General features: G+C 47.1%; 1 protein-coding gene across 9 annotated transcripts in view; it reads right to left on the minus strand.

The window, feature by feature from the left end:
* The window catches only part of Large1 (LARGE xylosyl- and glucuronyltransferase 1), a 492,360-nt gene that overhangs the window by 233,332 nt on the left and 233,030 nt on the right, over positions 1–25,998 (minus strand). For all 9 annotated transcript variants that reach the window (XM_076855085.2, XM_076855088.2, XM_076855087.2 and 6 more), the window contains 2 exons: positions 14,453–14,535; positions 2,743–2,866 (listed from right to left, as the gene is read on the minus strand). In XM_076855085.2, the coding sequence (XP_076711200.2) occupies positions 2,743–2,866; positions 14,453–14,535 (207 nt within the window). The remainder of the gene's footprint in view (positions 1–2,742; positions 2,867–14,452; positions 14,536–25,998) is intronic.

Consider the following 25,998-nt stretch of genomic DNA (forward strand, 5'->3'; position numbering starts at 1 on the left):
TGAACTGCCAGTAGAAACAGTTTGCTCGAAAGTGGTTTCTGTCTTATGAGAACTGGGAAGCCATGGTGGTTTACCAGAGGAAAGGGGTAGGTCAGGTGGCCTTGCTTTTTGGAAAGCTGACTCTTGCCCATGAATAGCAATTTGGGAGAGAAAAGGTGAGTGGAAGAGAAGGTGGAGACAAGCCTGTATTAAAAAAAAAAAAAAAAGTTGCCATTGTGCTGGGGAAGATCACATGAGTTGGGAAGAGAAGGAAGAGGATTACAGGAATAGCAGGATCAAGGTAGCACATGTGATGGTTGGAGGCAGGGCAAGGGAAAGAGAGGAATTCCCAGGTCTGGATGAGCAGCTGTGTAGATGATGGTGTCACGGGATGAGGGGGCTGGGCAGGGGGAATGGGCAGGTGATGGTTGTGGCTGTGTTGAGCTGGATTCTGTGTAAATTATTACTACTGTTGTCATTATTATGGTGGAGAAAGTAAGTTCTCTAAAAATCTTTCATTCTCAGTGTCCTACTGGATTCTGACAAGTCTCATGGGGCTCAGGAATGCAACAGAGGGGTGACCAATTGGTAGAGAACTATGCAGGTATTAGGACTCTTCTCTTGGGTTGTCAGTGGTAGAGGCTGGGGGGAGAACAAGACTCTGGAGACTGACCTTTTGAACCCTTCATATTGTTAAGATTATTATTTTTTAAGCCAGGGGAGCTTCAATTCCCAATGGATAAGAATTATATATGTCAAACAGTGGACAACTGGTCTACCTGTATGGACACGGGAGCAGGAGTTGGAGCATCTGAGACCTCTGAGAAGCCCTGGGCTCCCAGGAGAAGAGCTCAGCCCAGGCTGCCTCACACTTCTGCCTCCCAACTACCAAAGGACTTCATAAAAGGCCACATGAGCACAAGCAAGCACTTTAAGTAGCATATAGCCATGAAGCAGAGGATTTTTTTTTTTTTTAAGCAAGCATCACCTTGCTAAGTGGCCCAGGCTTCCTCAAACTCCTGGGCTCAAGCGATCCTCCTGCCTCCGCCTCCCAAGTAGCTAGGACTACTACAGGTGCACACTACCCTGACTGAAGGGTTAGCATTGAGAACTGCCTGGTTGTGGGCACTGGTGGCCCTTCACCTGGGCCATTGAGGCTGTCCCCACTCACTCAACAGCGAGAGAACCAACCATCAGAACCACTTAGATGGTTCTTCAGTGGGAAACTGGGATTTGAACTGGGGCTTCCTTTCAATCTGCTGTGTTTTCTTGATAAGCACAGAGTACAGGTTTGCAAGGGCCACAGCACAGAGAAGGGTGAACAGGGAGCAGGAGGCAGAGGCCTCCACCCACGACAGCTGCTGCTCCTCCTCTCCCGTTGCTTCTCCCCATGGTGTTGGCGCTAAGACCCTGGGAGACAGAGTGGCTTGCTTTCACCTTAATTAGTGCGGCAATTTGCTAAATTTTGTTTTTCCCCTTTTAAGAGTGTTAATCAATTTTAGCTCAGAATAGATTGGAATGGCACACAAATTACCGCGACAATCCCCAAATGCTAAATTCTGAACATCTCGATCAACCTCAGAGCCTGAAACACGTGAAAAATCAGAAACTCCGGCTGGCATCTCTGTGATCTATTTAAAATGTTATGGCTCTGAAATGAAAAGATAATGGCTTTATAAGGTTTGGAACAAGCAATTTACCAGAATCAGCCTCTTGCCTAGATGTTGAGTCCTTCCCAAGGTGACTGGAGACAAAGCATCAATGCGTTTCTGCAACGTTCCGTGCTCCTCTAATAATAACAATTTGCTAAATCCGCAAGCATTACAGGGCGCCTATTTTGCACCAGAAACACTGAAAAGAATAAGGTGTGCTTCTTTTCCCCATACCCCATTAAGAATGTTGCAGTAGATAAACGAGAAAAGAAAATGCCTTCGTATTCCCTGAGGAGGTTGGGGACGGTGCCCAGAGGAGGTGGTAATGCAACTGGGTCCTAACAGTGGGTAGGAATTGTGACAAGGTAGGTGGGAAGGGCACATGGGACAGAAGGATCAGTATAAACAAAGACTTAAACACAGAAAAGAAGGCAAAGAGAACCGGAGGACTTCTCTATTAAACAGAGCTGGGAATGGGGGAAATTCTGCAAAAATTACAAGAGATGGTGCTGTTAGAAGAGGCAAGAGGCAGAAAGACAGGGCTTCTAATCAGAATGTGATCTCAGTCTCCATGCAAGCAAGGTGGCACTACGGAAGGACTTTAAGCAAAGATCTCATTTGGTTGAATCCCTCTGGTCTGACACATAATTATTCAGCATAGTGTTTTTAAAACATCTGCACCTATATTCGCTCATTTGAGCCTCTTAGTTACACCGTGAGTTGAAATTTTAACCACCTTCCTACCATTGAGAAAACAGGGCCAGAGGAAGGTGACTCACCTTGCATCTTAAGACCAGTCAATGACCATACACAAATTCCAACCCAGGTCGCTCAGACTGAGTTCAGGATTTACCTCACTGGGGAACAAAATCCTCTCCAATCCTACATGGGACATTTCAGATACGGCCTCCCGCACCGAGGGACTGGCATGGATTCTGTGTTAATGGATTGGTTGCCTTAGTGCTCTCAGTAATAATGGCAACCTCCGTCATATCCTGGACATTATCCAGAGGAGCCCTTACGTCTGCCACTGTGAGTCAATTTAAAGGGGCAGAGAAAAGCTCCCCATGGGGACAGGCCAGGGAGGCCTCGGGCTTCCTCCCTCCCGTACCTTGAGCTCATCTGCATTGTAGAAGTCCACACGCACAGCGGGCACCATCCAGGTCTGGAAGAGCGTGGCCAGGATCTGCTCGGCGATGGAGTCAGCGATGAGGTGGAAGTGCAGAGGGTTCCGTCTGCAGGGGACAGGAGAAGGCCAGGGAGAGTCAGGCCTGGGAGTTCCAGCATCAGGCACATCCCTCCCGAGCTCCCACTTTCCAACAGCACTTGGGAAAGTAATTACGGCTGGTAACCCAAGGGTGCTTTGTGGTGAGGACACAGCAGTGAAAGGAAGGAGGTCATTTCTCCGAACCTTGGTGTTTCAGAGAGGTGACTGGCACACACCACAGAAGGTATCAACGGGCCACCCAAGACAATCCTCTGTTACCAGAGGATGTGTGTTTGTAGAAGTCTCAGGGAGGGTGTCGGTAAGGCTGTGGCCAAACATTATGCCTACCAGCTGGACATACGGGCATTAGTACGGACACACACTGACAGAGGGGCCACGTTGTCAGGTCAGCTGTGGACAGCTGGCCAGACTCCTCTCCCCAGGCACAGGGTAAGTTGAGTTTCCTGCTTGTTCTTCTCCAAAAGAAAATAGGCTTTCATGATGGAGTCATCTAGAGCCTTGTCCTCATGGAAGAGAGGTATTTGGGTCATGGGGTACCCCCTCTCAAATAGTGGGAATGGATTCCTTATTAAAGGCTGAATTAGACCCTTGCTCTTTCTTGCCTTTCTGCCTTTTCCCATGTGATGACACAGCAAGAAGAACTTTGCCAAATGCTGGCATCTTGATATGGGACCTCTCAGCCTCCAAATTCTTCACTCAATAACTTTTTGTTCTTTAAACATTATTCTCTGGCATTATGTTATAGTAGCACTAAATACAGACACAAAGTCAACAAGAAGAGCAACAGGAAGTTGAATCTAGAGGAATTTTAGGAGAAAAGATCTTACAAAAGGGACAAAAATGGAACAGAAGAAGTCAAAGGCAAGAGAGCAGTTCCTGGGTTGGTGACTGAGCACAAGTTTAAGAAGGGGTTGGCAAGGCCAGTTGCCACTCCTGTATAGATGAATCTATGTCTGAAAATGATTACTAATCAAGAGCAAACTGCCACACCTGTATAAACTGCCTAAGAGTGACAAACTGAGTAGATGAATTAAAGAGACAAGTGGCTCTGCAAACTGCCCCAAGGGAACCACTGCAGAATCCTGCAAATTCTCCCATTAAACCCTCTAAGGGAATTGGAGCATCGCTCCCCTGCATACTCCCTAAGAGCCCATGAGAAGCTCCCCTTTTGGAAGCTGCCTTAGTGGTGACTGTGGCCCAAGAGAACATGAGTTTGCTCAGTGGCCAGTGAGCTACCCGAAGGCCAAGGCAAAGGCAGGTAGACAAAGCCACAGCCATGAGGGATGGTCCATTTATCCCTCAGTGTTGGTAAAACCACCTCCCTGTGTCGTACTAGCCACAGCAGTGTCTCACTCACGGAGAGTGAATTCGTGTAAGCCCACACGGTTGTCAGCTAATTGAGCCATGAGGTGGCAATACTAAATGGGCCAAGCTATGTCCAGCTGCTCCACCGTCCGTGCTCTCTGCACATCTGCTGGTGTTCTTCCCTCTGCAGAGGAGACCCTCTCCCTACTTGAAGACCCCTGCCCATCCTTCAAAATTCTCCTTGTAAGAACTCTCCTCTGGGCCACCTTCTTGAAACCCTTCCTTATGTCTTTCTCCTGTGAACTTGTTTGAAGAGTCAACTGACCATCTGCTCAGGGCCTTGGGATACACAATCTCCCAGTCTACCACAAGGCTCCTGAAGACAGGGCCATCTTTTCATCCCCATCCACAGTGACCAGGAAAGAGCCTGGCAAATTATTAGTCCACAATAAACATGTTCAACAGGAGGAAAAAACAGTGACCCTCCTATGTCAGCGAAAACGCCATGCTAAAAATTAAAACCAGTACACGATACCCTCCACACGACAGTTCAGAGTCTATGCCTGAAAATGATTACTAACCAAGAACAAACTGCAACGTGATCCAGAATTCCGGGGTTGGAACTGGCTTCAGCACAGTCAAGTGACTTCACCTCTCTAGACCTCTCTATCTCCTCTTCAAAACAGAAATGATATTGGTGAGTAATATCACAGTGGGTAATTGTGAGGATAAAGTGAGATAATATGTATATAAAGTGCTCAGTAAAGTACCTGGTACATAATAAGATTCTAATAAATGCTGACTATCACCAATATTACTTTACAAGATATTACTTTACAATATTACTTTACTACTTTTGCATCACCATTTCTAGTGCTGATTGATGCATTTTTAATAAAATATTTTCAATTAGTTCACCTATACATAGACAAAAAAAAAAAAAAAACAACCAATGGTGTGTGTGTACATGGTGGGGTGTGTGAATAAATGCTCAACAAATCGCTATGAAGCCTTAACCACACACAATACGTTTGGGATACAGCTGGAACGAGCTAAGAGCTCTCTCTCTCTTCAGGAGCTAACAATCTGGTAGAGGGAACTACAAGATCTTTAGAACATGTGCCATTTGGCTGGGCTGTCTCATGGAGCCACATAGCTTGTGAACAGAATGCCTACATCCTCATAGGCCAACTTGGACAATAATGTGAAGGCACTCCTACGGTGGTGATCCACAACTTGAGCTATACAGACCTCTGCAGGAAGCAGAGGACAAGAGACCACTTCTCGGTGGTGGAGAATGTCGAAAGCTTCCATGGATGACATGGCAATTAAACAGGAGCTCTGGGAGGGTGCAGAAGAAGGCTGAAGAAGGCATCCTTCAGAAGACAACAGAACAAGGGAAAGAACAGGTGGGAAGGACAAAGTCTGCAGAGGAAAGGGGACAGTCCCGCCTGGCTGGATCAGACAGCATACCCTGGACAGCTCCTATATGCCAGGAACAAGGAGGACAAAAGACGAAAGAGAGACAAAGACTTAAGGGTCGACAGGGCCTGATGATGTGAATTCCCAAGAACTACAAACTTCAGATTATCTAACAGCAAAAGAACCAGACGAGGTCCAGAGACTCAGCAGGCAGCTGATCAAAGCCGCTGTCCTGAGAGGCGATGAGCTGGTTGCAGAGCCAAGGAGAAGGGAGCAGGCTCTCAAGGAGGACGCTGCCAACCATCCGCGGGGCTTCCCGTCTGTGTTCCTCTGCACTGTGCAAAGTCTCTCTCAGGAGCAAAGAGTAAATGGGGAAAGAAACGCTCCTCACCTATAGGCCAGGCCTAGGTGTCTGTACCATGAAAGGGGCTTGTGTTCTTGCCCAGCTTCCCTCAGTAGAAGGATAAGAAAGTGCTTATTTGGAGGACATATGGCCCCCACCCAGTGACACTGGCCCTGTCAGCTTCCTGGCATCAAAGGCTGGCCAACCAGCAGCAGCTGTGTGTCACGCCCATCAAGAGGAATACTCAGAGGGGTCTACTCTTGTTCCACTTTGGAGGACATCAAGAGAACTGATAACCCATCTCCAAATGAGACTGTGGTTCCTGTAAACAGCACTTCACGGTGGCCTTTCTAAGGTGCACCATGCCGCATGCAGTGAAAGTATCTAAAAACATTGTCTAGACTACATTTCGCAGAGCCCCTGGGTAAGCCAGAATGTCTCCCCTGAGCTTGAACTTGCAAATCCTACTGCCAGCCAGATGGCCCCACAGACCCATGGGATCCTTGGAATCAAGAAGGCCCCAATTACAATGCTGCAAACACACCAAGCTACCGATTACTTGTGGAGTGTTTGAGTATAACTTGCCTCTGCTCTAGAATTCAAACTCCCGGGGACAGAGACGTGGTATGTCACTCATACTGCACCATAGCATTCCCCAGAACCAGCTGGCATGTTGAGTGGGGACTCAAGTGTATTCTGAACGACTGCATCAATGAACAGCTCCGTTGATTTCCAAAACAGAAATCCCTTTGCCCGTCCTTGGTCCCTTACAAGTTCTTCCTTCCGCATTTCCTGCCAAGCCAAAGTGCTTGATTCCCTCAGCCTCACCAGCTCAGTCAGATTGGTTAACTATCTGAGGCGCTTAGGATAGACACTGGCGGGTGGTAAGGACTTGTTTGGTAAAGGTCATCATCATTCTCCCATCTCCCATCTGGCGCCACCTCATGAACACAGTCACTCTTATTCACTCTCTCTTCTCCCTTCAACCCATCTTCCATCTCATAAGCACAGTCTCCAAAATGATCACAGAACCTCTGTTCATCGTTCAAGGCATAGGGTCTGGCCTCCTGCAAGGAGCTGACCTTCGAGGATCTCACCTCTCTGCCTCTCAAAGCTCATGTCTTCCCTCTTCCTCCAAGCCCACACTCCAGCCACGTGTGTATCCAGTTCTGCATGTGACCAGCTCCTGCTTCTCCTGCAGAACAAACCCCAAGGGCACCTCCTCGGGGAGGCTTTCCAGAGCTACCCCACCCAAGGCACCCCATCCCTCACCACTACCCTTGCCAAGGCCCTGTTTGGTTTCTTCCTAGCACTTGTAAATGCTGTGGATCTCCAAACCAGCTTAAGTCTACCTTCTCCCCTCCTCTAGACTGTGAGCTGCCAGCTTCTCCAGTTTGATGCAGTATTTATTCTCTTGATCACTCTCTCTTCCCAGTGCTTACAAAGTGCCTGACCATGGTGCAGTTCCAGGCTGAGCCATGTTTTCCTGCAGTAAGTCAGGTGGCCAGGTGGGAGGCCCAGGGGGAGTCCAGGCTGGTCCCTTCGCTGGGAAGTATGGGAGGCTAAGTCCAATTCACGGGGACATGTGAGAGACGATTCACATTTGAAAGAGCAGCTCATAGCTTCTGACTGACAGCAGTCAAGAAGATTACTTCATTCTCTGTTTGTGTGATTTCTGAGTCTTAGTTCACGTTCAGTTCATAATTCAGGAGGGTTGATTTCCCAGCCCTGTGGTGGCAGAGGCCTGCATGTTCCAACATCAGCTACAGGCTGTGAACCTAGAGCCTATTCTCTCGTTCAAAGAATGATTAGCACCAGTTAGACAAGTATTAAGGACATATTTACACCAAAGTGAATTTTACCAACTGAAGTTAATAGAAGCTCCTTCCAAAGGAATGATTTTCTCAATAAATGATTCAAGGCTATGGAGCTTTATACCTGTGAAACACCTAAATAGTCTTTTACGCCAGTCACTAATTGTACATGCATTTGGGGGAGCACTGCTTTAGATCCATAACAAGAGGTGTCTGGCGACAGTGGCCCCACCTCGCTGGCCTGGCTTACAGCATCCCAGAGGCAGCTACAGACATCAGCCGTTCTCCTCCAACAGTCCTCAAGGTGCAGAGGGAAGTAAGCACAGTGTCTTCAGTGGGGCCTGCAACTTGTCTCCTAATGAACAGCGCTCCTGCTTCCTCTGTTTCCTAAGAGGCTCCCCTGTTCCAGGTCTGGATGCAAGAGACACAGGGTGACAAAGGAGCCAAGGTGACATTTTTCTCCTGCTTTCCCTTTCTTATGCTATGGGGAATGAACTGCAGCCCCCACCAGGCCATCTGGGGTCTGTTGATATTAAACAAGAAGGCCTTAGAAGCTGAGATCATCTCTAATTATTAAGTTACGATGCGACGGCAATTTTAGGAGAAGAAAGAGCCTGTGACAGCACTGTGAATGCTCAGTGAATCTGTGACACTTAGGAGATCTAATAGAACTCATTTCAGAAAATCATCGCAGCTGGGAGGAGGGTTTTCAGTGTGAGTCCTTGGTCTGAGGGAGGTCAAGTGGCCTTGATGATAAGGGAAGATTCAAGGACAAGTCGGTAATGCTCTCCACGGGAGAAGAACAGAGGAGCTTTCTAGAAAAATCAAAAGGCCTAGTGATGCAGCAACAGCATGGAGGTAGGACTTGGCACAGCCACGGGGGGATCTCTGGATCAGCACCTGGGAGGGAACAAGCATCTTCACATCTCAGGCCCTTGGTTTCCCACCCATTTGCTGGGCTAGCAGCATCCACTGTATCGGGCTGAGAAGTTCAAATGCAATAGCCCACGTGGAGCTTGGCAGCTCACCTGTCAGGTGAGTTCTCTTTGGACTCACATTTGCAGCATGGCCAAAGAGCAGAGCTCCTCTTTGGTCACAGATGCTCCTCACCCATGCTATCGTCTTCAGTCTGTCCAGATGCCAGAAGCCCAGCCTTTAAAAGCTCTATGCATTCTACACTCAGCACCTCAAAAACACAAGTCTGAGAAGGAGAAAGATAATTATGAAGATCACAATAATGAGCAGGATGTCTGTACTACCACCCATATTGATGACGAAAACTAAAAACAAAAATAAAGATACTAAGGATAGTATCTTTGCTATGGTAAAGAGCTCAGACTCGGAAGCTAGATTGAGGGGGCTCTAAGCTGGCCTGGCTGACCCTCTTGGAGTCACCTTAGGTCATGACCTCACATTCGTGGTCCTGAGTTTCACTGTCTGGAAAATGACGTAATGAAAGTGCCCCTGCAAGGAGGCATAGGGGATTCAGCACTTAGAACAAAACCTGAAGCAGAGGGAGCTCTCTGGCAGGTGGGGAATGAGCCAAAGCGCAGTGACTTGCCTAGGTCACCAGTTCCTGCCAGGAGGAAACTAGCACCTTGGTGGGCTTCCTGTTCACAGTCAAGTCTCACGCCCTCCTTGACAACCTGAAAGATGTTTCTGCAGGAGTGTCCTGGAATCAGCAATGAGACAACCACAGACACACGCTGGCCACAGACACGCTTTTACCCTCCACGTTCTCCAGGGGCATCAGGGAAGTTTTTAAAAACGGTAAGAAGAAAAACTGCTTGATATGCAAAGTAAGGGAAATAACTATTTTCTCCCTGCCAACAGGAATGCAGCCTGAGAGAGCCAGTAGATCATCCTGGCAAAAAAACATTAAAATTTTACAAGCCATCCACCCTCTTGCCCAGGAGGTAAACGCTTAGTTACTAAATAAATATTTATTTTCTCTGCCTGCTAAGTGCTGGGTTTTCTTCAAGAGCAGCAATATTTCCCAGTTGATTTACCACTGGGATTGGTGTTCCTGGCATTCTCCAAACTTTTCACTGAATATTCTTCTGCGGAGGTGACACGGGTGTGTATTATGCTATTTTCTACTAATACTAAAACATCATCACATACACCTTGTATCTTTTTTTCTCATCCACCTTTTTTTTTTAATCAACATAGAGGCTGCATAATGACGGGACCCAAAAATATATGAAATGGAGAAAATATAAACAAAGTTCACCCAAACACAATTTGCAAAAGTGACATTTTCACATATTTTCTGCTATTTTTCTCATCCCTGTATTTTGATCCTGTACGTGCGTGCATGCCTGTCTGGACACTGGAGTTCAGGTGACACATTCCATTTTGAATTTTACTTTTGCTCATTTTAGATCATCTGCATTGCTCTGTGTGATGACATATTTTCTAAAGCTGAGTGCACGGTTTATTATAAGAAGATATTCAATTATTCTTATTGTTTTAAAACAGATTTAATATTTTTGAAAAGGTTTTTCTCTAGCTTGGGACATCCTATGAGGACAAGGCTAAGGCCTTTGGCATATATAATGAAATATGTTTTCAAAACTTTACAGCAACAAATTTTCTCTGCGAGTATTGGTGGACAAGAGTGCTCACATAACTCTCTTACCACCTTTTAAAATATAGGATGCTCACTGTCACCACTGCAGAAGGAAAATTGACATAATGAAGCCACACTTAAGTGAAAATTTGCTGAAAATCCTGCACGGAAAATAAATATAATGACTGTAATTAACAGTGAAAGCCAAAAGAAGCACTGTGTGTCACTATTATTATATTATTAACATTAGGAAGGCTCTTCATTTGTCAACATATTTCATAATCATGTCTTAGTAAATCTCCATACGTGTTTGGGAGGCAATGAAGCTATTTATAGCTGGACTTTCTGAGCTGAAAGTCTGTTCAATGTCCTTTTGTCTTGATATCCCAACTCATTATCACCAGCACTTCAGTTTACACAATCCTTCTTATTCCTAGGATTTCAGAGACTGGGGTGGGCTTCAGTGGTATTTGGTCCAGGAAGATCAAGCAGCCATTCACAGAGTGGCAGAATATTCATTACAAACATTAAACTGCCTTTATTCCCCAAACCCCAGGCCCACATGGAAGGGAGTCCTGCCAGCAGCTGCTGACAATAAAACTGCTATTTTTAATTTTAACCTCTTTGGGCTGCATGGTGACTGTAGGAGTGAAAGTTTATACTCAACAGGGTTTTCACAATTTCAATAACTACTGGATGATGTGATCTGTAGCAAAAGCAACAAGAATAAAATTTATACTCGACAAAAACCTAGGAAGATCCTGTGACCTTAAAATTAGTCATAATTGAGAAATAGCATAATTGAATATCTATAATCATGCAAATACCTTTTTTTCAGAACAGTGGGCTCTTTCTATCAGGGAGACAGGCAACAAACACAAGCAGAGACTCACTCATCTCATCTGACTCAGGGCTCAGCTAACATGGCCCCTGGTTTCAAGCAGCAGGCGAAGGCTGCAGAACCACAGGAGGCTCGGACATGGCACAGCAGCCTGGGCCGTGTGGGACACACATCCCCCTGGAACCGGAAGACCACAGGGTTGAGCCCACTGGCCATTCCTTCCCTGACAGTCCTCTTTCTTCCTCCACTGGGCAACTGAAATCACTGTCCCAAGTGGACAGAGGAGGAAGAAGAGGTGGGAGACCCCTTCTCTAACTGACACTATTATGTAGGTTTCCTGCTCCCTTCTTCCACCGGGTCCCCACTGCAATAGGACAGCCAAGTTGATGTTTGGCTAACCTGCAGCTAAATGCAGCCACCTGTGTGTGTGGGGGTGGGGTGGGGTGGGGCGGTGCAAAAGAAACACCAAGGTGAGGGCAGGAAGAGGTACATGACGTAAACCAAGAAAGCTGAAGTGAATGGCTTCAGAGCAAAAGCTAAGTGATACAGGAACTAAAGAGTTTAAGTGACCTGCTGAAAGTCACTCAGCTGTGTGGTGGCAATTCTGAATAAAGTTGGAAACTGAACTAAGTCTAGGCTGGGCCTGTCAGCTGGTTGATTGAATGAATGTATCTCCAGGTTCTTCACTACCTGAGGCCCCAGAGTCACTTGGTAAACAAGTGCACATTCACCAAGCATCAAGATATTTGCTAAGACAGATATTTGCTAAGATAACGGAGGATACAGAAAAACAAGGTATAGTGAAGCCTACATTCTGCCACAGAAAACATACTTTGGATGGATACATAGAGAACAATGTAGGAAATACGTCAGAAAGATGCAGAGGGTACTGCCATCTGGTGGAAGAGAGGCCAACGCCCCAGGTGAGGGGCACAGAAGGGCTCTCCATTAACGGGATACCTGTGAAGACTTCCATGGTAAGAGGTTATTATGATTTGCATCTGGAATGTCACCAAAGGCTCATGTGTTGAAGGCTTGGTCACCAATGCAGCCATGTGCAGAGGCGGGGCTGTGAGGAAGTGATTGGGTCATAAGGGCTCTCATCTCCTCAGTGGGTTAATCCATTGATGCATTAGTAATTTGATGCCTTTAATGGAAGGTGGAAGAAACTGTAGGAGGTGGGGTCCAGTTGGGAGAAGAAGACCCCTGGGGATGTCCCCTAAAGGGTACATCCTGGGGCTGGGGTTGTGGCTCAGCAGGAGAGCTCTTGCCTTGCAATTTGAGGTACTGGGTTCGATCATCAGCACTACATAAAAATAAATAAACAAAATAAAGGTGTCGTGTCCATCTACAACTAAAAAAATAAAAAATAATAAGAAGAGAAGGGTATATCCTACCCATTCCTCTCTCTCAGTCTGTCCCCTCTGTCTGTCACTTTCTTTCTTGGTCCCAGATGCCGTGAACAATGTCACTTCACCATGCCCTTCCACCATGATGCTCTGCCTCACCAAACCCCCCCACCCCAAAATGAAGCCAGCCAACAATGGACTGAAACCTCTGAAACTGTGAGCCAAAATCAGTCTCTCTTTCTCTAAGTCGTTGATCTCAGGTATTTTGTCACAGCAACACAAAACCAACAGTGGGGGGAGCTGCCACTGTGGGTGTGGCAGAAGAAGAAGAGGGACGAAGTGTTGAGATGGCCTGCCAGGAAGATCAGCCAGTGGAACCCCAGGAGAGCCAGGGACCTACGAGCAGCTCAGAGTTGCAGGGCATGAAGCCAAAGCAAGGAGAGGAGGGACAGGGATATGGAGAATGGTCTCAGAGCCCCCACTGTCATCGTGTCACGGCAAAGAGGTTCAATTCTTTCCCCTTGATAAGGAAAAGCCATCGAAAGATTTTAAGAGATCACAGCTGCCTGTCTGAAATACAATTCTGGTGTCAGAAGAGGTGGGTCTGAAGGGCAGGAAGACATCTGTGAGTCAGAGAACAGGTATACCTAGGCTGTGACAGCCACAGTGGGATGCAGAGGAAGGGGTGGACCTGAGGGACATCTACGGAGAACCGCAAGGCAGGATGACAGACAGCCTGGTGGGGGGACTGAGGGAGAAGGTGGAACCCCAGGGTCTGGCAGGGTGGGCATGTATTGGTGTCCACCATTTCTCCCATCGCTAGTTGGGCCACAGGTTGGGATTCAAGTGTAAAGCTCTGCTTCTGTTGAGAATCTTCTGGAGCCTGCCTTGGTCATCTGACATACCCTGCACTATTTCTTGTGGATGAGCTTCCTCTGAACTCTTGGTAAGAAGTCAGCACAGAGCTGAGGACACCAGCTGGAAATGCAGACGGGATTCTGATGTGAGTATGTCTAGATGTCAACCAAAATGGTGAGAGGACAGAAGAACCGTCCCAGGAGAGAGCAAGTAAATGGTGACAGTTTAACTTAGGGAAGACTCTTGAGAGGCACCTCTGCTTCCAGGTGGATGAGAAACCAATTCTTAAACTGGTTCCATAACTGAGTCTACCAGGGCCAACAAATATCAGCTATGGGCACGTGTAGATTTCAGTTTAATATGAAGCAGGACTCTCAACAGTCACAAATACCCACAGATAGGCCAGAGAAAGTAATGTGTATTAGTTTAGGAGGGATGCCATAACAAAATGCCTCAAATAGCTGGCTGAAATGACAGAAAGTTATTTTTCTGCAGTTTTGCAGGTTAGAAATCGGAGATCTCTTCAGGCCACCCCTCCTGGTGTGTAGAGGGCTGTCTTCTTTGTGTTCACATGGTCTCCCTCTCTAAGGATCTGTGTCTTGATTTCCTTTTTCCTAAAAGACCTGTCATATTATATTAGGGCCCACCCAAATAGATCTATTTAATTTATACACTTCTTTTTAAGTTCTTATCAGCAAACAGTGGAATTTTGAGGTACCAGGTTTAGGGCTTTGAGGTATGAATTTTGGACAGACATAAGACATAACCTTCCAAGGGGGGTGTATAAAAAGAGAGATCTGGTGAATGGCAGCAGGGGAAGCTGCCTATAGCTTAGGTACAACTGAAGCACCTAATCTGGGGTGACTTGGAAGGTCCCTTGACATCGGAGAGCTACAATTCTCATCATGGCAAGGCAGCACCTAACTGTTGCCAGGAAACATTATGACCACAGTAACCTTCCCAGGACTGGGGAGAAAAATTGTGTTTTCATGGCAGCAAGAAAGATGGATGAAATGTCACTCTTATTTAACCCTCCCCCAGGCAGCCAGGGAGACACCCCAGCCCGCAGAACGTAAAGCATGCTCCTACCTGTGAAAGAGGACGGACTTGACCAAGGTGACAACGTCCCGGCTGGCATTGTATCCGGCACAGACGATGGCGACGTGGATCGTCTGGGAGGAGAAGAACACAGGATGAACACTGAGATAGGCGGGAGATGGCCTTCCCAGAGTTGCAGCCCCACAAGGAAGCCAAAGCCCTTCTTTAAAGTTGGGATCATTAGACAACAAAGGGCACCATCTGCCTCTGCGAGAGGATCGCAAGACAGTTTTATTAAAGCCTTTTTAATCGGTTTATGGAGCTATCATCATTTGGAAGCCATTAAGACTCTTTTCAATTACATTTTGGGGACGAGAGAAATGGTGATTGGTTCAAATGGGCAAACACTGTGTCCCCTGCCCCCAAACACAAAGACAAAGATGACTGGTAAAACAGAGGAGGAAGAAATACACCCTGAAAGGATGAAGCAACCATCTGGGTCCAGAGGAGAGGCCATGGGTCACACAGTTTGTGAGTCTCTGAATCTCTCTTAGGTTAGAGTCAATGAAACAGTGACATCAGAGACAAAGGGGCCAAAATCTCCAGGTCCCCACTGGATGATCATTCAAAGAAAATCAAGACTGGAGGAATTGGAGAAAAACCTACAGTTCAGCAACTCTAAAATGATAGGAGCACAGGCTTCGGATGTACCATCTGCCCTGTCCTTGGACCCAGGGAAACCACCAGAGTCAGGTGACTGACAGCACGTAAGGGGCATAACCCAGGTCTTACAGGCGACTGCTTGGAGTGAGGGAAGAACAGATGTCAAGAGCAGAACACCTTGCTCAGCGCACTGAGCTCCAATCATACCAAAAACGCCCTCTTGAGTGCCCAGGTGGGGCACCTGGGTGCCCGGGACTGCTGTGATTGGATTATTAAGGCAAAGACTCTTCAGATGCTCAAAGCTTCCTGGCTGGACTGGGGACTTCCAGCCAGCTAGCCCCGCTGCCAGCAGCATTTCTGTTCACCTCCTGCTTCTGACAATCATCCTTTTTGATGTGTGGCTTGGCTTGACAAAGCCCTGCTCTAGGGCAAGCTGCACAGGATGTCATCTGGCCTCCTGAAGAACAGACAGTGCATGCCTAGATTCTGTCCTGCTGGGAAGCAGCCTTCCCTGTGGAAATCTGTCCAGACTGCCACCCCAGTCATGCCCCCTCCTACAGGACTGCAGAAGGACATTCCCTGGGCTCTCAGGAAATAGGCTGAGAGAATTGGAACTTCAACTCTGGAATGGGATCCCTAACCCTGCTGATACATCAGAAATAATTAAAACAGATTTTTAAATATATCCTGTGTCTTTAGTGCTACTTAATCCAACCACCTGAGAGTCTGGATGTTCATATGATGGACAGGAAGGCAGTGCCTCTTGGCAGGAGGCTGTCTCCTCCCTGGTCCCATGTCTTGACATTCCAGGATGCCTTGAGACCTTCTAGGGTGTCAACAAGTGCTGGGGAAGGGCGTGGTCTCAGCCTCCCAAGTCTCCGGCCTCAGCCTCCCAAGCCTGTGGGATTACAGGCCTGCACCACCATGTCCAACTAGAATTTATTGGGTAGAGACCTCAGATGCGACTAAACATCCTTCAGTGCACAAAAATGCCCCCCAACAAAGATTTTTCCTCCCCCAAACGTCAAGTTACCCCTTTTTTAGGAAGAAAGGGGGAGGAAAACAAGGGGTGGGGAGGAGTTCAGATCCTTCTGGATTCTACTGCTGCCTTTGCTCAGTCTAATCATGCACATCTGAATTTCCCCACCTGTACAATGAAGGCGTCATTACTTATCTCAGGATAATATCTCCAATAGACTCAGGATGAAGGATTATAATGCAGATGCAACTGCCCCCATTTAAATCATGAAGGAAATGAATAGGAAGAAGCCTGCACCCCGGAGACAGACCCAGGGAGGCGTTGAGGATCAGGAAAACATGCAGAATCAGGCTCTTCTGAATCACAAATATTTAAACACATTGCCTCCCAGATATCAAACTTTGTCTTGGCTTCAGGGTTCAGGGACTATTTCAAATGGGCCCATTAAATGTAAGCGCCAGTGTGCACATTCTCAAACATTTTACATAATTTTCCAATCTCTTTAGTTTCATCCAGTACACCTGCCACTATGAATAAATTCATCATCTGGAGCGCTAGCAGCAGGGCCTGCTACCTAGGAAAGGAGAAAATTACAGCATCATCAAATATACTCTTAGAAGGGTTTGGGGTGGCCTAAAATGTTGCAGGTGCCGAAGTGAACAATGAGAGGGTCAGGGTAGGGGCTGGAATGGACAGAACAGGGACAGGGATGAAGCTTCCTATAGGCAGAATCGTCATCATGTTAACATCAGGTTTTGCAGCTGTGAAGTCTAGGTTGTAAGTTTCATGGTACCATGGATGACAGATGATTCTAAGGACCACGACCTTGCATTCTTCCTCTAGAAGGGTGGGGTCTGAATGTCACATTCTGTGATGGGGGCCCCTCTGGCTCAGCCTTCCTCTCGGGCCTTGTGATGGTAGGCCTCAGGCTCACCACACTCATCTTTACTTCCCACAAAGTGTGGATGGAGGATGGCATGATGTTCTCATTCCCTCTCCTTCCTCTACCTCCCAGCTTATCCTGAACCCTCGGAGCGCAGCCTTAATCGGCTAAACTAACCAGGCTTCTTTTTGCTCTGTTTCTGGTTGAGTTTGATCAATGAGAGGCACCCAGGGAGCCTGAAAAGTCAGATCTTCCCCAGTTCCCCTCAGGGTCCTTGGGAATTTCCAGTGCCATTACCCCTCCCACTTCTCCTTCAGCCCCTGGGGGTGTAGCAACACCTTCCAGAAAGCATAACCTCCCTGGCAGGTTGCCCTTACTCTAGCCACACTTTTATCTTGCCCCTGAACCCTTTCGCCCCTGAGTGTGCAATCTGTGTCCTGCCAGTCCTGACCAATAGCAGGACCTCCCCAGCACAGTATCTACCCTTGAGGCTGGAAGGAAAGTAGAGGGCTTTAAGGTGTTCAGGGATATTTGCTGATCTCTAAAGGGCGGGGCACTAGCGTAAAGCTGAGACTTAAGGTTTCTGCTCACTTCCTTTAGTTCACCACATGCTGCTCAGCACACCTTGAACCTCTGCAAGCTGCACCTGAAGACACAGGTGAGGTGCAGTCAGAGCTGTGAACCAGGTTTCATTGCTGACACCTGGAGTCAAGTGAAGACCTTCATTTTAGAACCTGCAGGAGGAATTCAATATATGAATGTTTTGGAGGTCTCTAATGTGCCAGCACGGTGCTGGGCTCAGAGCATATAAAGTCCCCATCCTCTGGAAATTCAGACCAACGCCAGCATTAGCAGCACCCCAGGGCTCTAGCTCCCCTCCAGACACTGGGCCTGGGGCACACTTCCCTTAGGCATCTCTGATCAGGGAGGCCACAGTAGAGCCAGGGAAACCTTCTTGAATGTGGCATCAGAGGGGCTATGGAAGGAGACTCTATGCAGATGGTGAACCACAGCTGGCGACTCCTAGGGGATGATGAAGGAGGTAACCCACAGGGGCATTTAGCTCCCTAGGCTTGGGTAAGAGATAATGGCTAGGATCATGTTCTTTGGATTATTTGAGTAGACTAGTCTAGGCACTAGTCCCGTAAACCATTTGAGTAGACTAGTCTAGGCACTAGTCCCGTAAACCAGCTCACTCTGACATGACTCCCCAAATGCTCCCGTACTCATCTGCAAGATGAAGACAAAGAGCCGCCCCCAGCTATGGTGAAGACTAGGTAGGGGAGTGGAAGAAGGCTGCCCAGAGAAAGCAGGCTCTCTGCCCTTGACTGAAAGAATAAACCCAACAAGAAGCACACAGCATCCTCCTGTTTAACTTCCTCATCTGAAAACCGGGGGCATGATACTTGAGGTGGAGGGGTGAGGGGACCCAGGGACATGATTTGAATCTGGAATGTCCTGCAAAGGCTCATGAGTTGAAGGCTTGGCCTCCAATGCAGCAGTTTCCAGACATGGGGGCTTTGGAAGGTGACTGATCCCGAGGGCTCCAACCTCACCTGTGGATTCAAAACTTAACGAGCAATGGGCGGTGGTGGAACCTCAGGAGGAGCGTTAGGACTGGGGGATGGAGGCACTAGGTCACTGGGGATGTGCCCTTGGAGGGTATATTTTATCCCTGGCCAGTTCCCCCTTTTTTATTTTTGCTTTTCTAGCCTCCACAGGTGAGCAGCTGTGCTCTGCCACACACTCTCACCATGATGTTCTGCCTCAGCACAGGCCCAAAGCAGTGGGGCCAATGACCATGGACTGCAACTTCTATAACCATGAGGCAACATGAAATTTTGTTGATTATCTCAGGCATTTTGTTACAGTGACAGAAAGCTGACTAATTTACCCAGTAAATGGCTCTCACATCCCCTGTGCACAAGAGGGCTTGTCAAGAGAGCAGCTGGCCCCTTTCCCACTTCTGATTCAGGAGGATTGGGTGGAGGCTGAGAACAATTCTGTATCCACAGGCCACTGCTGCTGCTGCTGGCCCAGTGACCATACCTGGGAAGTCACTGCTCCATCTGAAGCCCTTTGAAGAGCATCTGCAGTAATAAAAACTCACCAGAGGCCACTGGGATTATTTTGACAGTGTGAGGAGTGGTCAAGGGATCCAAGAGATAGATTCCCAATTCCTTTCAACTAGGAAGAAACATTTCCCTTGACTCCTTTCAGCCAAGTAAAGGCAGTTCATTCAGCCGCCACCCTGTGCCCCTAGGCCTTTGGACACCAGGGAACAGTTTTCCGGAACCTCCAAGATGCTCTGAAATTCAAGATGCAGAAAGTGCAGGGAGCAAGTGAGTAATAAGACTGAGGTGACATGGCTTAGCTAGTCAGTGGCAGAGACAGGGGCCGAACTCACAAACCTGCATGAATCACAGCACCCTGCCGTAATGAAACACACACAGTGACTATCAAGACAGAAAACCCCTACTGCTAACGTGCCATCTAAAATCCCCCACAAGCCTCTTGGCCACCTCTACTCTCTGGGAAACCACTGATCTGTTTATTTTTCTAAATACTAAACCACAGATTCGAAAGACAAGATCATTTCAAGCCTGAGAAAGCAGAAGTAGACGTCTTCTGACTTTGGAAGCCAAGTTTTCAGGGGCTTGGTGAGAGGGACAAGTGGAGTCACTGGTTTATAGGGCACAGTGGACAACAGGAACCCAAGGCCCGGTGAATGGGGGAGGGGAGGAAGAAGGAGGCATCCACCTTCCACATAGTCTGCTTTATTCCTGACCTCGCCACAGCCCTGGGCTGCCTTAGGACTGATGTTCCTGGTATAAGGAAAAGAGCAACCCCAGAAATCAGAAACCCAATGAGTGACAAGAGGTGGCTCAACAGGAGCCTGTGCAGGACAGGCGGGTTGTCTGAACAGCCTGACACTGATCCATCCTGGTGAGTGTGGCTTCTAAATGACAGGACTGATCCCAAATGTCCACACACATTATCCAGATCCTCAACCACTCAACAAATACTGAATGCCTACTATGTGCCAGACTCAATTGTGGGGCTGAGGATACAGCCATGAGCACGGCCAACGTGAGCCCACAGTGGGTGCAGCTTAAATAATGAGACAAGCAATTGTGCAGGCAGGCCACCACCTCCTGCGTCCTGCTACCGCAGATCCACCCCACAACCCAACACTGTGTCTGAACTGAACAGGGAGATGTTTTTTCCTTATCATTATTCCCTAAGTAAGACAATATAACCAGTGTGGTAAGTACTGTATGTGACCTTGTCATGGTCTAAAGTGTCGAGACGATGTGTGCAGGCCATGCACAAGAACTGCACCTTCACACACAGGACTAGAGTGGCTGCAGATGTGGGCACCAGTGGATGCGGAGGGAGGCCTCTATGTGGCTAAATATGAACCACTAGATACTGTCCAGGAAGACAATTAGGCAAGGAAACTGCTGTGAGGGGGGTAGGTTAGTGAGTTAAGACCAGATAGTCTGGTAAACTGTCTCCTAAGAGGTGACCCTGGAGCACACACCTAAAAGCCTCTTGGCCACACACCCACAAGCCTCTTGGCCACCTCTGAACCTCTTAGGTCCAGACAAGAGCATTCTAGAGAGAGGAAAGAAGCCTCGGGATGGGGGAGCTGGAGGAAGAGGGAGGTTGTCTGGAAAAGAGGCATCTAGCCAACATCTGGGAGAGAGGCCAGCAGGGGACCTAGGACAGGCCCTCTGGGGGTCCTGGGCATCTGTAAAGAAATGGCTTTTCCTGGGAGACATGGCCAGGTGATTACTGGTTCAAAGTCCTTAGTGAGCCATTTGCACAGTAAGCTCCTCCCAATGAGGAAGCAGAATGTGGCCTGTACCGCGGAGAGGACACACTGCTGGTCCAGCTGCCATGGAAAGCCTGATAGTGACTCCTTAAAAAATTAAAAACAGAACCACCACGTGAAGCAGCAATTGCAAAAGAGAGGAGCATGGACCATCACAGACAGGGGCACACCTGTGTTCACAGTCGCGTGATTCATTACGGTTAAGCGGTGGGAACAGGGCATGCGTCCACCCAGGGACGGATGGCTAAACAAAATGTGGCATATGCACACGACGGGACGTTACTCAGCCTCAAAAAGGAAGAAAATCCTAACAGTGCGACATGCAGATGAGCCTTGAGGACACCACAAAGTATAATGAGCCAATCAGGGAAGACAAATGCTTCTATCAGCCATCAAAAGTAGTCAGATACATCAGGACAGAAAGCAGAATGCTGGTGGCTAGGGACTGGCGGAGTGGGAATTGAGTGTCCCCGTTCCCATCATTTGATGAGTACAGAATCACAATTTTGCAAGATATAAAAGTTCTGGAGATCCAGGACATTGCCACGTGAATATACTAAATACTACCAAATGTGTACTTAAAAATGGGTAAGATGGCAAATTTCATGCCATGTGGGTTTCTCTAAACCACAACTGAACATTACCATAAACAGACTTAAAGCCTATAGCTGTTTTATTTTTGTAGTACTGGGGGTTGAACCCAGGGCTGCCCGTGGGCATGGTAGGCACGTGTCTACTAGGGAGCCATGTCCCCAGTGATAAGACTCAGCCTTGTTATCAGCACTCTCTAGCTACATGGCCTGGCTGAGTCTGAGCTTCCCTGTCTGTAAAATAGGCTCATGTATGTCAGTGTAAAGCCCGCACTGTGGGGGCAGACGTGACTAACATGGGTACAGTCAGCAGCCCTGACCCTGCTTTCAAGTGGCCCTCTAATGATCACAATGGCTGAGGCCCAAGCCTTCTGTGACCCTGATGTGCCCTTGATCTGGAACACCTGAGGTTCCCCTCACTGACCCAACTCTGCCTCGTGTTTCCAGACATAACTCTACTCCTGGGCCTCAGTCTCCCCTTGCGTATTAAGCGGGTAATGAAGGTGTCACTCATATTTAGATTGCCTACAATGATTCCAAAGAGCTCAGAGCTTGGCATTTGGTAACTACTGTAGACACATCAGCAATCGCCATTATTAATAACCATATTGATTGACACCATGAAGAGAGCTGACCATACACACCATGGTCTTGTCATGGTTGGCCCTTCAATGTCCTCACAGGAAAGTATCACATTTAACTCCCCACTCCACCTCAGGGTCAGGCTAGGACGGTATTCCTCACATCGAAGGGAGAGTTTTCAGCAGGAGATTTCTCATTTCCTCTGCTTTGTAAACTGCTGATGTCTCAGTTCTTCTCTTCCCATATCAGAGGGAAATGGACACAGGAATGAGGAGATGAGACACTACAATCCTCATTTGGGCTGAGGCAGCAACTTTGTAACCTGAGGCAGGACCCTTCACTTTTCTATGCTTCAGTTTCATCATCTTTAAAATGAGAGGGTTGTATCTTTATTTGTTGCTATTGTTCTGAATGACATATTTTTTTAAAAAACAATTAAAACAGAGCACAATAAATAGGCAGATCAAGGCACGGGTCCTGGGGATCAAGTCTAGATAGAAGGCTGCCAGAAATATGGCACTAAGACCATCCCCAAAGAGCCTCTCCACATGGTGTTCATGCCGCTCCTGCAGTGAGTGCCTCAGCATTAGGCTGTGTGACCAAGGAAGTTCAGCAGAGGAATGGTGGGGACCGCCAGGGCTGCGTTATAAAAGTCATCATGCTGTTTTGCACATCTGTTTACATCACTTACTCTGGGGCAAGTCAGCTTCTGGGTCAGGAGAACTCTAGCAGTCCTAGGAAGGGAGGCCGCTAGCAATGCCACTGAGCTAGCTCAGATCACAGCCCCTGGGTACATCTCATCTGCAATCTCACTGAGATGCTGAGTCTCAGTGGCTACCAAGCTGCTTTCAGAAAATGTAGGAGGTAATAGGTGCTCAATGTTTGAAGGTCTAAGGTTTCAGGTTTCTTGCTATGGTACAATAGGTCACTAATACACACAGGGAGTGCCATAGGACACCACCATGGTTTCCAGACTCCCTGGAAATCACAGTCCCAGACAATCCACTAGTCTTATGGACACAACATCCCCTAATTCCAGGGCCTGGCATTTAGCGAGGATATTTCCACAGATTTATGTCCTTATAGAGGCCCCAAAGAAGACACATGGAGCTAATAAAACGTGAGTCCAAACAACATAATGATAACTTCCAACAGCAACATGGGACGGGGAAGAGGGCTGGCAGGCCCCTCCATGGCGAGTTAGTGTGCTCTATATGTGTAATAAGAATTGTTATGCATTCCACTCTGGTGTATTTAAAAAAAAAATAAAATCAATTAAAAAAAAAGAAAAGAATCAGATAAGTGTTATCTCAGTAATTCCTACAATGAGTGTTCAAAGATAAGGATTTGTTAAATAAACATAAATATATTAATGTACTGTAATAACTTGTGGTCATTAAAAAGAATATTGAAGATCTACAAAATGTTGCGCATAGTACAATCCAGTTTTGTAAATATGTGATGCTTGTTTATAGATAATTATGTGTAACATTTTATACAAAACTTCATTATATTTAAAGTCTGAAAGAATATATATGCCAAATGTTAACAGCAGCAGTTTAGTATATGATTTAAGAATAAAATGGTTTTCTTTCTTTAAAATAAATAAATAAATAAAATCCTTAAAGATGAAGTTAAAAAACAAATAAAAATAGATCAAAATACTGGGGTCCAGAAGATGTGAGAGATGTCAGGTTTCATAAAAGCAATGACTCCAACAAAATGCCAAACCCTCAGGAGCTAACAAATACAGCTCAATCTGGAGGAAATTGAGAATAATCCAAGTCCTTTTAAAAGAACAGTTAGTCAGTCCTTGCTTAGAAACCCTGACCCACCTCCTGGGGCTGAAGAGACCCCCCAAGTGGAAGGTGACTTCCAAATCATGACTGGTCACCCTGAAGCCTTCCGAGGCAGGCCCCTGTCAGTGAACCCTGAAGCCTGGGGCTCGGCAGCTTGAAGTGTGGGTTCCTAAAGCCCGAGGTCATAGAGGTTCTGCACAGTGGCCAGCAACACAGATTCTGGAAGCAAAGGCCAGGTTCAAAATCCAAGCTCCCTGGAAATCACCAGCCCAGACAACCCACCACCATCTTCCAGCCATTGCATCCCCTCATTCCAGGGCCCGGCACTTAGGGAGGTTCAAATCCAAGCTTCTCCTCTTCCTGGGATCTTGGACTAATTGTGTAATCTTTTCTTACAGTAGTTAACTGATCTACAGATGAAGAAAGTATGTTGTGTGGGATAAAGGAGATATTCTGTATATGTTTTCAGCATGTTGTCTTGTCCACTTCAAGGGAGAGGTCAAGGTCAGCTTTCATTACTATCATATTACTACGGAAGAATGAAGCTCAGTGCAACAGGCAGAGGGGAGGACAGATAACTCCTCAGGGGGATGCCTGACACCACTGCGAGTACACCGAGTGTCCATAAAAACTCTACCCAGTTTCAAAGAGTTATTCATAAATTCTTCGACCTTCCTCCCACTGGGAGAGGGGTTGAGTTCTATTCACCATTCAAAGCAAGTGGGCTTCTGTGACCATTTCAACTAAAAGAAAGAGCCACTGGAAAAAGATACACGATGTGTTTTGCTCGCTAGGACACTTGTATGTAAAACCTTCAGGTGTCGGTTAAGCACCTACTGCCTTGAGCCACCATATTGTGAGGAAGCCCAAAGTGGCCTGGGCAGAAACATCACATAAAGAGGCCCCAAATCCACGAGATTCTGGGCCAGTGTCCACTGCTCCAGCCCTGCCTGGTTTAAGTTTCTAGCCATAGAATAACACCAATAATACAAGGAAAACCAAACCAGAACCACTCAGCCAGTCTCTCCTCAAATCCCTGACTCACAGAAATCCTGAGAGCAAATACAAGGAGTGGTGCCCTTTTATGCCATTAAGTGTTAGGTGGCTTGTTGCGCAGCATAAGGGAAAAATAATGTCCATAACGGGTGCAGATGTCCCTCAGAGTTAGGTTCCCACCAATTCCCTCATTTCATCCTAATAATTGCACAGGGAAGAAAATGCTATTATTCTCACTTGATAATGCTGCAGACCCCCAGGGGGTAAGTGGATTGCCAAAGGTCACATGACAAGTGAGTGAAATTGGCAAGTCTCCTGTTTGGGAACTGTGACTCCAGTTGCAGTGACTTTTTCTGTTGTACCACTGTCAACTCTCAGAATAGAACAAAGATGAAAAAAAAAAAATACACACATGGAAATGCACATAGGCTGGAGTGAAGGTCAAGAGGGCAGCATTCTGCTCCAGGCTCCCAGGCAGAGAGACACCAGGCCTTCCCCACAGCAGCACTGGCGGGCAACGGAATATGCAAGAATAAAATGGGCAGTGTTTGAAGGCCACATAATTAGGAAATGACGAGAGGGCACAGGGTCTGGCGAGGCCCATGGTTTCCATCACCAAACATCTCAGATGACAGCTTGGATGTCATTACAGTAGAGTTTTCAGAAATACTTGTCAGAGCCAGGAGAAGTTTCAGCTCAGTCACAGATGACTGTGACGTCCTCGGCTCGTGGCCCTGCACTCTGATGAGACGTCAAGAACAGCAGCAACACTCGTAGTGGAAAAGTGCCAGGAGGAAGAGAAACTTCTGCTTCGAGCACAATGACTGACATTTCTCGTTTGCCTCTTTGGCTTTTTCACGAAAATGTTCCGTCGAGTGACAGGGACAGGGGTGTACTAGTAATGGGTATGAAGCCAGTGCCTCTGTGTAAATGCACATGGCTGAAAGCTGCTTTGCCTCTAGAGAGTTTTCAAACGCATGCACCGAAGCTCTGAATAGGAGCAGGCTCCATATGCAAGAATCCTACCAGAGAAGGATGGTTTTAGGGTATAAGCAGAAACTTGATCAAGAAATACCGAGAAAGAAAAGAAAAATGAGCAAATACAAGCTAACCCTCAGGTGCAAATCAAAAGTCCAGAAAGTAAGTGAAGGTAAGAGCTAAGAATTTCAAAGTCTAAATTCCTACATTGCTACTCTATCTTCAAAGAGCACAGAAATAGAGAACTACATCTTTCATTTTTCTTGTTCCTTGAAGCAGTGGGTTCCAA

This window comes from Callospermophilus lateralis, chromosome 4 (genome assembly GCF_048772815.1).
Source record: "Callospermophilus lateralis isolate mCalLat2 chromosome 4, mCalLat2.hap1, whole genome shotgun sequence".
NCBI classification, from domain to species: Eukaryota; Metazoa; Chordata; class Mammalia; order Rodentia; family Sciuridae; genus Callospermophilus; species Callospermophilus lateralis.